Source organism: Oryctolagus cuniculus, chromosome 10, assembly GCF_051225735.1.
Source record: "Oryctolagus cuniculus isolate XC-2025 breed Fujian yellow rabbit chromosome 10, ASM5122573v1, whole genome shotgun sequence".
In the NCBI taxonomy this organism is placed as follows: Eukaryota; Metazoa; Chordata; class Mammalia; order Lagomorpha; family Leporidae; genus Oryctolagus; species Oryctolagus cuniculus.
The window spans coordinates 27604620-27617426 of NC_142876.1; the positions used below are offsets into that span (position 1 = coordinate 27604620).

The window sequence follows — 12807 nt, forward strand, 5'->3', positions numbered from 1 at the left end:
TCCCCTGATGCAATAGTCTCAGTCATGGGCAAAACTGTGTGCCAAGATTTGCAGAAAGTTGGATGGGCTTTAAATGAAGGTTCGCTTCACAGTTCTGACCCCATTTTCCAATGGGCTAACTCGCCCAGGAAGAGTATCTCGTGGGAGTTTCATAAATCCAACTATTCCATATTTGCCCCAAAGTTCTTGCCAAAGTACTATTCTGGGATTTTGTTATTGTTGTTGTTGTTGTTGTTCTCTTTTCAAAACTAGACGCAGGAAGCAAATTCAATCCTCTTCTGGTTGTAAAAATTGAAAAAAAAAAAAAAGCTAAAATTTAGGTGTGTACAGCAGCGATGATCTTGTCAGGTGGAGAAGAGAGAACGTAAAGAAAGCAAATACTCCTGAACAACCTTAGTATAAAGCTGTGAAACACAAAGTTTTATCTCTGGCATCAATCTGTATACATGAAACCTTATAGGAAGAAAGAAAATATATACTGGTATTAGTAACACTAACCTTGTTTGTTCTTGGATTCAACATCAGTGGCTTGCCTTTCTCTTTTATGTGCAAATGACGACATGCCCAAGTACAAGGCATGGACGCAACTCTGAATCGAGACAACATCTTTTCTTCCACCTAAGGAAAATGAAGCAAAGAAACCACTGATGAGAAATGGGTTCTAGGATTGCCAGTACATCAAGTATCCATTTTCCAAAGCAGATTTAAGGGTTTATCTTTCCACAGATGAAAACATTTTTCCCAAACATATCTATTGTTTCCAAAGGCTGTAAAAGTCAAAAGGGTGACAATAAAGTGACCATAAAGACCTCCTGGTGGGTTGGCATTGTGGCATAACCACTGCCTGTGATACCAGCATCCCATATGTGTGCTAATTCAAGTCCAGGCTGCTCCACTCTTTTTTTTTTTTTTAAAGATTTATTTATTTATTTCAAAGTCAGAGTTACACAGAGAGAGAAGGAGAGGCAGAGAGAAAGGTCTTCCATCTGCTGGTTCACTCCCCCGGCAACAGCCAGAGCTGCACCAATGTGAAGCCGCACCCATCTGAAGCCAGGAGCCTAGAGCTTCTTCCAGGTCTCCCACGCAGGTGCAGGAGCCCAAGCACTTGTGCCATCTTCTACTGCTTTCCCACGCCACAGCAGAGAGCTGGGTCAGAAGTGGAGACGCAGTATCTCAAACCGACGCCCATATGAGATGCCAGCACTGCAGGCAGTGGCTTTACCCGCTACATCACAACGCCGACCCCTCTGCTCCACTTTTGATCCAGCTTTTTGTTAATAGCCTAGGAAAAACAGTGGAAGATGGTCCAAGTGCTTGGGCCCCTGAACCCATGTGAGAGACTCAGATGAAGTTCCTGGCTCCTGGCTTCAGCCTGGCCCAGCCCTGGCCGTCAGAGCCATCTAAGGGAGTGAACATCCATCTATCTCTCTCTCTCTCTCTCTCTCTCTCTCTCTTTATATATATATATCTCCCTAACTCTGACTTTCAAGCAAATAGATAAATCTTAAAAAAAAAAAAAAAGACTTTCTGGTACCACTCTTAATTCTTGGGTAGTAATCACTGCTTCCCTACTGTATGTGTCACCTACTATACACCAGATGTGGTGTTAAACATTCAACCTCTTTCTAATCCACGTAAGTACAGCCAGGTCTCAGTCTCCTACTTGTGAGAGAAACAACTGAGAGGATAAAAGACACAATAACATCCACTAAACAGCAAAGGGAATTTCACTGAATGAATTCAGGAGACTAGCTTAATAGGTAAAAATCATAGAAAAGCCTGAAACATACATATTTTGAGGAAGAGAAGCTAACCAGATTCCCATCTAGATACAGAGTTGTAAAACACCATATCCAAGATGTCAATTTTTTAAAAGATTTTATTTATTATACATACAGTGAGGGAGAGATAGAAAAAAAGGTCTTCTTCCATCCGCTGGTTCATTCCCCAAATGGCTGCAAGGGTCAGAGCTGGGTCAATCTGAAGCCAGAAGCCAGAAGCTTCTTTTGGGTCTCCCACGCAGGTGCAGGGGCCCAAGTGCTTGGGCCATCTTCTACTGCTTTCCCAGACCATACCAGAGAGCTGGATTGGAAGAGGAGCAGCTGGGACTAGAATTGGCACCCATATGGGATGCCAGTGCCACAGGTGAAAGATTAACCTACTGTGCCACAGCCCCAGCCCCTTAACATTTAAATTTGATATACTATAATATTTTGTCTTTGAAAATATATTTAATATTATATTTAGTATTAAAATAGTTATAGAAATTGGCCACAGGACATATCAAGTAACTTTCATCCTTTTACATCTATCACCAACATATGGGAATTTTCAAAATTCACAAAATTTTCAAAATTTACAATACATATTAAGCCTCCAATATTTAGTGATAACAGATTCTTCTGTTTATCAATGCTCCCACCAAAATTAGAATTTACAAATGCCCATTTATTTCCTTAAACATCATATATTATTTCAATTATCATACAGTAAGTTCCTTTTGTAAAATGGAATTTCTATTTGCTGAGATAGCCATGGTCTGTACATGGGGAGAGGGCAGCAAATACATAAGGATTTAAAAAAAATTATCTGAGAAGCAAAGAGACAGAGGGAGGAAGGGGGAGAGGGAGGGCACGAGGGAGGGGGGAGGAAGGGAGGGACAAGAGAGACCATGAACACGAGGAGAGCACTCCTATCCACTGATTCACTTTCCAGATGCCTAGGCTGGGCCAAAATCAAGAGCCAGGAACTCAGTTAAGGTCTCCCAGGTGAGCAGCAGGAACCCAGTTACCTGAGCCATTATTGCTGCCTTCTAGGCTCCACATTAGCAGGCAGCTGAAATCACAAGCCAGAGCTGGATATGAACCCAGGTATTATGATATAGGATATGGGTGTCATAACCAGTAGGCCTGCCAAAGGATTGTCTAGAAGTAATTTTTATAGAGACAAAAATCACATAAATTAAAATTAACCACTCTGAATTGAAGGATTCTGAGATACTAAGAAATTCTTAACATTGTACAAGCACCACCTCTGTATAGTTCTAAAATACTTTCAGCACCCCAGCAGGAAGCATCATATCCAGTAACCAGTGGCTCCCCATACCTCCTTCACCCAGCACCCAGCACCCAGCAATCTGCTGTTTTTAGGGATTTACTCAGAACTTCCATATAAATTTGGCACCTAAATTTGGCCAGAAAAGGTAAGAGATCTGTATGATCACTGGCACCATCAAGAAGCAAGAGACACAAACTACAAAACAGCTGATCTGTTTTCTTCAAAAATCTTAATGTCACGAAAGACAAAGACTAAGGAACTACTGTATTCAGAGAAGACTAAAGAGATATGATAACTAAATGCAAAACCTAATCCTGGACTGGATTCTTACTAGAAAAAAGAAATACTATGGAGAACATTATTGAGACAACTGGCAAAACTGGAAGACACATGGAAAATTACATAAAAATACTATAAAATTTTCTCAAGGTATCCTTGTTCTCAATATACACAGTAAAGTGTCAGTGGGCATATAATAAATACAAACCATATTTTGAATAATTTCAAAAGTAATTTTTTAAAGATTTATTTATTTATTATGAAAGTCAGAGTACAGAGAGAGGGAGAGACAGAGAAGAGAGAGACCTTCCATCCACTGGCTCACTCCCCAGATGGCTACAACAGCCAAGGCTGGCTGAGCCAGGATGAAACCAGGAGGCAGAAACTTCATCTGGAATGTCCATATGGGTAGCAGGGGCCCAAAAGCTGGGCCATCTTTTGCTGCTTTCCCAAGCCATTAGTAGGGAGCGGGATCAGAAATGGAGCAGCTGAGACATGAACTAGTGCCCATATAGAATGCCAGCATCACAGTGAAGGAGCTCAGGACTAGAAGCAGGCCAGACTAATTCCATCCTACGGCTCCTTGCCAGCACATACACAATAAACAGAGCAGGATAGAAGCCCACTGTAACAAATATTTGCTAACAGACAACAAGATTTAGATTTCCACAAAAACAAGTTAGAAAAGGCTCCATCTGCCTTTGTAATAGCTAATGTATAACCACACTTGCTCCTTAGAGATAATGTTTTAGAGACATACAAATACTCCTAGACTGCAAGTTCCCATGGCTTGGTCTCTTTTTCACCAGCTTCTCTGTTTCTTACTCAGAAAGAAGCTTTGTGGGGAGCTTCTCTGTGTCTTACTCAAATAGAACTTCATTTCTTCCCCTCTCACCATTGTAATTGTGTCCAATCTCATAAATTGTCAGACACCAGGACGTGAACCCAGACTCATCTCACCCATTTGCCCACAACAGCAGGTGGCAGCTTTACCCACTATGCCACAACACTGGTCCCTCAAAAATAATTTTTTTTTTTTTTTGACAGGCAGAGTGGACAGTGAGAGAGAGAGAGACAGGGAGAAAGGTCTTCCTTTGCCGTTGGTTCACCCTCCAATGGCCGCCGCGGCTGGCACATTGCGCTGATCTGAAGCCGGGAGCCAGGTGCTTATCCTGGTCTCCCATGGGGTGCAGGGCCCAAGCACTTGGGCCATCCTCCACTGCACTCCCTGGCCACAGCAGAGAGCTGGCCTGGAAGAGGGGCAACCGGGACAGAATCCGGCGCCCCGACTGGGACTAGAACCCAGTGTGCCGGTGCTGCAAGGCGGAGTAGATTAGCAAGGCGGAGGATTAGCCTAGTGAGCCGCAGCGCCGGCCATTCAAAAATAGTTTTTAAAAATAACTCTAAACAGTAGCATCAAGTATGCTAATAAATGCTGGAGTAGCAACTTACTTGCACAATAAAATCTCACTTAAGACTGAAAAATACTTTTATATTTAGGGCTAAAAGATATGACATTTTAGTTCATTTATTTATTTGAAAGGTAGAGTGACAGAGAGAGAGAAGGAGAAACAGAGTGAAATAAGAGATCTTCCATCTGCTGCTTCACTCCCCAAAAGCCCACACAGGCAGGTCTGGGCCAGGCCAAAGCCAGAAGTCAGGAGCTCAATCTGGGTCTCCCCTGTGGATGGTAGGAATTCAAGTGCTTGGGCCATTAGCCCCTGCCTCCCATTAGCAGGTGCACTGGCAGGAAGCTGGATCTGAAGCACGGTGCTGCAGGGACTCAGGGGATACAGGTGTCCTAAGCAGCAGCTTAATGCACTGTGCCACAAGGACCATCCCAGGTAAGACTTTGAACTATGTGTTCATGTTACAAGAAAGGGCTTTTTCTTTTTCTCTTTCCAAACTTTCTATCAAAGCGGAGCAGCTTCTGATAAGTAGAATTTCAAATTCACCAAAGGCTGGCTTCAAAGTTCAGATCAGGGGTGGGTGTTTGATACAGTGGTTAAGCTGTCGTTTGGTATACTGACATCCCCCGCTGGAGTGCCTGGTTCAAGTCCCAGCTCCACATCTGATCTAGCTTTCTGCTAATGCATATCCTGGGAGGCAGTGGTGAAGGCTCAAGTACTTGAGTCCTTGCCACCCAAGTGGGAGACCTGCATTGAGTTCCTGGCTCCTGGCTTCAGCCTGGACAAGCTCTGGCTGTTACAGACATCCAGGGCATCAACCAGTGGATGGCAGATCTCTCTACCTTTCAGATAAATTTTTAAATTAAAATGCTTACATCAATACCAAAAATATGTAGACTGGGTTAGGCTGCATTTATTTTTTAAAAATTATATAAAACTCTAACTTGGCTAACCAAAGAAATTCCCAGAAGAGAGGTGGACACTGTGGCACAGCAGGTTAAGCTGCCACCTGCTATAGCCATATCTCATGTTGGAGAGTCACTTTGACTTCACTTCTGATCTACCCCGCACTAATGTGCCTGTTGCAGCAGATGACAGCTGAAGTATCTGAGTCCCTGCCACTGACATGGGAAACCCTGATGGAGTTCCTGGCTCCTGGCTTCAGCCTGGCTCAGCCTAGGCCATTGAAGCCATGTGGGGAGTGAATCAGAGGATGGAAGATATCTCTCTCAACCATTCCTGCTCCCTTTTTTTGCCACTCTGCATTTCATAAATGAATAAATTTTTTTATTTATTTGAAAGACAGAGTTACAGAGAGAGATCTTTGATCCATTAGTTCACTCCCCAGATGGCCACAACGGCCAGAGCTGCACCAATCCGAAGCCAGGAGCCAGGAGCTTCCTCCGAGTCTCTCATGCAGGTGCAGGGGCCCATGGACTTGGGCCATAGCAGAGAGCTGGATCAGAAGAGGAGCAGCCGGGACTAAACTCAGTGTCCATATGGGATGCCAGCGCTTCAGGCCAGGTCTTTCACCTGCTGTGCCACAGCGTTGGCCCCAATAAATTAATTTTAAGAAGGAAGACATTCCCAGAAAAGTTATCATTCCAAAAACAATAAGCTTTTATTGTCAAAAAATTTTCGATTTACATAAAAGTTGACAAGATTGTATAGAGATACCATATATTCCTTCTCAGTTTTGGTTTCTCCTGGTGTCTAGAACAAGTTTTTAAGATGTTAAAGCAGCAAAGTTTTTCTGGGGAAAATAAAAAATGACCGCAACACTTTAAATTGCATTAGAAAAGCTACAGGGTTCAAAGGGTCTCAAGACCATTGTTTTATGGACAACACTATTATTTTTTAACAGCAGTGTAGTTTGGCACTCAAAACTAGACTTCCTTTCTAAAAAGCAGAAGGTATGGTCTGTTTTTATAAGATTCTTGAGCTTAGTTTTTATATTTTTATGAGGTTGTAAAAAATAATCAGTATGTGATAGAGATGCATGTGGCCCCCAAGGCTTGAAACTTTACTATCTAGCCCTTTCCAAAAACATTTTTGCCAGCCCCTACTAACAAAGGTTATAAAACCCTGTGACCTGAAAGGTAAGCAGTACAATCTCTCTATGTTGTTTATACACACATATACAATCTGACTGGGGACAGCGTTATTTTCAGATTAGTTCTGCAGTTGCAATCCAGAGGTCAGCAAGGACTTCAAATATGGGACATTTTAAAAGTGTTGCTGGCTCAGCTCTCTGCTGTGGCCAGGGAAGTGCAGTGGAGGATGGCCCAAGTACTTGGGCCCTGCACCCCATGGGAGACCAGGATAAGTACCTGGCTCCTGCCATTGGATCAGTGCGGTGCACCAGCCGCAGAGCGCCAGCCGTGGCGGCCACTGGAGGGTGAACCAACGGCAAAGGAAGACCTTTCTCTCTGTCTCTCTCTCTCACTGTCCACTCTGCCCGTCAAAAAATTTAAAAAAAAAAAAAAAGTGTTGCTGGGAGGCAGCGCTATGGCACAGCAGGTAAAGCCGCCACCTACAGTGCCGCATCTCATATGGGTGTGGTTCTAGTCCCAGCTGTTCCACTTCTGATCCAGCTCTCTACTATGGCCTGGGAAAACAGCAGAAGATGGCCCAAGTCCTTGGGTCCCTGCACCTGCGTGGGGGACCTGGAGGAAGCTCCAGGCTCCTGGCTTCGGATCAGCGCAGCTCCAGCCATTGCGGCCAGTTGGGGAGTGAACCAGCGGATGGAAGCTCTCTCTCTCTCTCTCCCCTCTGTTTCTCTCTGCCTTTCCTTTTCTCTGTGTGTAGCTCTTTCAAATATATAAATAAATCTTAAAAAAAAATTGTTGCTGATTACTTATCTGTGGACACAGCAACATTCCAGCAGATGAAAGAACTTTCTCTCTCTCACTCTTTCTCTCTGCCTTTCCTTCTATCTTTGTGTAGCTCTGACTTTCAAATATATAAATAAATCTTTAAAAAAAATTGTTGCTGATCACTTACTGGTGGGCACAGCAATGTTACAGCTGTTTTCGATCTCCAGCATCACCACTGCTGTCCACCACCCTCTAAAGTGACTTTACTGAGTAAGACCATTGGCGGGAGGTGCAATCGCACCCAGCTATGGATGCTGATCCTGCTATTAAATGTGATGCAGGGCTGGAAGTCCATACCAACAACGCTCCACTCATATTAAGTAGTCATGGATGCAATTAAGCTTTAAACAGTCAAAGTAAGCAGGGGATAAAAATGAAAAGAATGTGTCAATGATTTGAATGGCTTCCTGATCTTGACAAAAACATAAAAAGCATCATACCAGGGGCCAGGCCAAGACAGTAGAGACAGTTTTGCTCATAGCTTCAAGAAATAAATTTAGGGTTCTTCCAGTCCAGCTCTCTGCTATGGCCAGGGAGTGCAGTGGAGGATGGCCCAAGTGCTTAGGCCCTACACCCACATGGGAGACCAGGAGAAGCACCTGGCTCCTGGCTTCGGATCAGCGCAATGCGCCGGCCATGGCGGCCATTGGAAGGTGAACCAACGGCAAAAGGAAGACCTTTGTCTCTCTCTCTCTCTCTCACTGTCCACTCTGCCTGTCAAAAAAAAAAAAAAAAAAAAAAAAAAAAGTCAGTTACACAAAGAGAGAAGGAGAGGCAGAGAGAGGGTGAACCAACGGCAAAAGGAAGACCTTTGTCTCCTCTCTCTCTCACTGTCCACTCTGCCTGTCAAAAAAAAAAAAAAAAAAAAAAAGTCAGTTACACAAAGAGAGAAGGAGAGGCAGAGGGTGAACCAACGGCAAAAGGAAGACCTTTCTTTCTGTCTCTCTCTCTCTCTCACTGTCCACTCAACCTGTCAAAAAAAAAATATTTCAGCAATTCAAAGTGGTTGGGTATACTATATATATAATAAATTCAGGTATATAATAGGATAAAAAATCCAATTTATAATAGCAACAGAAATTATAAAATAATTATTACAAAATACCTAGGGATACACCTAATGGAGAAACTAACAGACATAAAGAAGTCTTAAATATACAGATAGATTTCAGCATGGGAATATTCAGTGTTGTAAAAATGTCAGTTTCCCCCAAAATAATCCATAATTCCAAGGCAATTCCAATATTTATGGAGTTTTAGATTCAGCTCATAAGTACATTTTAAAGAGCAGATGTAACAAAATTCAAGAGAATGAAAAGGTAGGAATGTTCCCTGGCAAAGAGTAAAACCTGAATTCCAAAGACAGCAAGAATATAAATAGTTAAAAAAGAAAATTATCATTACAAATACCAGAATATCTGAGAATGAGGTTATAATCTTGGGGTAACACAAGCCTTTCCAAAGTAGTTTGTAAACCCTGATGCCATTTTAGAAAAATGGACCATATTACCAAAATTTAAAACCCGAGTAAAATCAGAGCCAACAAAAATCTAGTTAAATAAATAACATAATGGAAGAAACATTTGTTTCATATACAAAGACTTTTATCTGGAATGAATGAAGAACCCATACAAATTAAAGACAAATACATGGGGGGAAATTGGTACAAAGAGCCGGAGTTGTGGAATAGCAGGTTAAGCCACTGCCTGAGATGCTAGATCCCATATTGGAGTGCCACTAAGTCCAGGCTGCTTCACTTCCAATCCAGCTCCCTGCTCACATGGGAGACTGAGATGAAGCTCCTAGCTCCTGGCTTCAGACCGGCCCAGCCATTCTAGCCATTTGGGGCGTGAATAGGCAGATGGAAGATCGCTTGCTCTATTGCTGCCTTTCAAATAACTCTTTAAAAAAAAAGAAAGATGGTTACTTATGTCCTGGTTGGAGTCCCAGCTGTGGTTCTTCACTCCAACTTACAAATACAGACCCTGGGAGGCAGCAGTGATAGCTCAAGTAATTAGGTCCCTGATACCCACAAGGGAGATTTGGACGGAGTTCCTGGCTCTCAACTTAGGCTCAGTCCAGTCCCGGCTACTGAAGGTCTTCAGGGAGTGAATCAGCAGATGAGAGCTCTCTCACTTTCTGTCTGTCTCTCTCTGCCTCTCAAATAATTAAGAAAAAGAAAACAAATTTTTACCCAAACTGTCAAAAAATAAAATTAATATCCAGCATTGGTGAGGGTATAAAAACCAAAATGTTTAATAAAAATGGATAGTTTTTAGAGGGAAATTTAGCCATTTCTGTAAATTATGAACATATAAACTCTCATTCCAACAATTTCAATTCTAAGGTAGCTATCCTAGAGAAATGCTCAAATGTACACAACATGAGCCTAGATGAAGATGTATGTATTAGTATTATTTGTAACAGAAAAACTGCTGCCTTGTTCTACTTTTTTTTTTTTTTTTTAAAAGGAAAGCTACCTTTTGTCCCCACCGAGAGGCAATAGCCAAGGCTGAGCCCAGACAAAGTCAGGAGCAATGAACTCAATGCTTGTCTCCCACAAGGGTGGCAAGAACCCAATCACTTGCACCATCACTGCTGATCTCTAGGGTCTGTGTTAGTGAGGAGCTGGCACTGGGAAGTGGAGCAGGACATAAAACCCAGGCACTCTGATGTGGGATACAAGCATCTAATTTGCTAGGCTAAAAGCCTGCCGCTTGGACTTTTTTAAATATTAAGGAAACATGAAGAATTTATGAGTTAATGGATCTGCTGCTAATAGAAACACTAATGAACAAAATTACCTCTCTGCAAAGTAACGAACAAACTGTTTTCTCCCTACTCACACACTTCAGACATCAATTCTGTGAATTCATACTGTTTCTCTTCTACTGCACTCTCAACCCAGCTTACTTCTCTAACAACCAGAGACATGCAGTTTTTCTCCACACATTAAACAACTCCCCACTGAATACCAACTGGATGCTTTATAATTCAAGTCAATTCTGGTCAGATCTCACAGGTTAAGGTATCAATCTCACCAGACTGCTCCACTTCAGAGGCCAATTACAAGTAGGCTGCCCCCTACTTCTGACCCAGCAACTTGGGTTTGCTAATTTGCTAGGGTGGCTCAAAGAACACTGGGAAACATTTTACTTTCACTGACCAGTTTATCACAAAGGATACACACCAACAGCCAGATGAAGAGCTGAACAGGGCAAGGTCTGGGGTGTGGTGGCCATGAGCTCTCATGCCTCTGTGGGCATGCCACCCTCCCAGCCCTTTCACGTGCTCAGCAGCCCAGAAGCTCATCCCATCTTGCTCAATTTTTATAGCCTTGAATTTCCAGCCCAGAGGTGGCAGGTGGGGCTGAAAGTTCCAAACCTCTAATCATTTGTCTTTCTGGTGACCTACCCCATTCTGAGTTACCTCACTGGCATACTGCAAGGTGTGATCAAAAGGGGATCATTAAAAATAACAAGACACATCTATAACTCCTGACATTTCAAGAGTTTTAGGAGCTGCCATAAGAAACCAGGCAAAGACCAAATACATTCCCCATCATGTCCTACTACTTAAGACATATTTAATGAACTCCCTTCCTAAAGCAGAAAAGAATCTATCATATCACCAAGGACATAAACCTTAAACTAAACTGTGCTTTGTTCTAATGAGCAGATTTATAAACTTAAACAGATTTTCCTTGAACCACAACTACAGTTACACCAAGTCTTTGAGATCACCTGCTTTCAACCTCTAAACTATAGCTCAGAGACAGAAGCTGACATACCCAGTATCACTTAGCTTCTTCGTAGTCCAGGGTTCTGGTTTGGTTTCCCCTTCCTGTTCCAACGTATTTTTAGCCCAAGCCTTTTGTTACATTCTTCCTTGTTTCTTCAATGAATTCCCTTCTAAGTCCCATTTTTCAAGACAAAATTTGATTTCCTAATTTAAGCAATTTCTCTACCACTTAAATTCTCATAGTTCTTGTCTACTGACATGCCACCCTTTTGCCTCAATAATTTTACATCTACATTTCTATTTTTTATATTCAAATGTTCATGTTTCACGATTCAGAATTCTGATTTCATCAAAGACTTCAAGGCTTTTTCAAGACCTTTCCAAATTAATATCTTCAGTAGCTGACTACAAATGTTTTATTTTTTATGACACAATTTTTGTCCATGAGGTCTTTTTTTTATTAAATATGAGCTACCTTTGATGTTGGTCCCATAGGTGTTCTGTGTTGTGGATATCAACCCCTGAAGGCAGTTTTAAATTTGCTTGTGTATGAGACCTAGAGACAATATTACCAGCTAACTCCCAAGTAGCTCAACACTTTTATCCTGATTCATTTCCACTTCAACCACTAAAGCTTCTGAAATACCTGATGTCTTTCAAAGTTGTTTTTCAGTTACATTCTAAGCGATGCAATCCCCAGCCATTCCAACTAGTCCAAATCCTACCACAAGAGCCAGGCCTAAGCAGATGGGCTACCAAGTGTTCAAAAGTCATCCTTTGCTTAATTTTAATGCTCAGATCTCTGCCTCAGGAGGCCTTAAGCCACATTACCATGACATGTGAAGTGTGTCACAGCATATTTCCAAACTGCACCTGCACAAGTTTAGGCCCCCTCCTCAAGGAATGATAAAACTTTTCCCTCTGAAGGCTACTTCCCCACCCAATGTAAGAGGCACCGCTTCCATTCCAAGGAGCCAGCACTCTAGAAAACGATTCCCCATATTCTCATTTGCCACAAATATAAAGTACTATATAGCAACTACTTCCGCTCAAGATTCTGGTTTCCACTTGCTAAGTGAACTCACTTTGGCTAGTTAAGGGGTTTACAGACAGTTTCTGTGCTAAAGGGTTACAAACTGCAGGAGTAGAAGTCCAAGCCCAAATTCAAGAGAGCCGAAGGCTTAGGGTTCTACTTATGATGTGGGGTGGGTGGCTTAACGTCACTTAGTATTATGCCTATATTCCTATCTATATCAATCTGTTTTATTTTTTTAGTCTCTATGAAACATACTACCAAATTTGGTTTCCTTTAAGCCAACCTTCAAAAACATTCAACAGAATTTAATTAAATCACTATCATGCAATACTCTCATATCATTAGTAAGTTATGAAGTCTTAAAGCTCTCCTTTAGGAACTTTTTAAAACTATAACTAACTTACCCTTT

At 42.1% G+C, this 12807-nt stretch overlaps 1 protein-coding gene across 4 annotated transcripts in view; it reads right to left on the bottom strand.

Annotated features, from left to right (window-relative positions):
* The window catches only part of ME2 (malic enzyme 2), a 77544-nt gene that overhangs the window by 53754 nt on the left and 10983 nt on the right, over positions 1 to 12807 (bottom strand). For all 4 annotated transcript variants that reach the window (XM_089305735.1, XM_089305733.1, XM_089305734.1 and 1 more), the window contains exon 2: positions 499 to 618. In XM_089305735.1, coding sequence (XP_089161861.1) covers positions 499 to 606 — 108 coding nt within the window. In that variant the 5' untranslated portion in view covers positions 607 to 618. The remainder of the gene's footprint in view (positions 1 to 498; positions 619 to 12807) is intronic.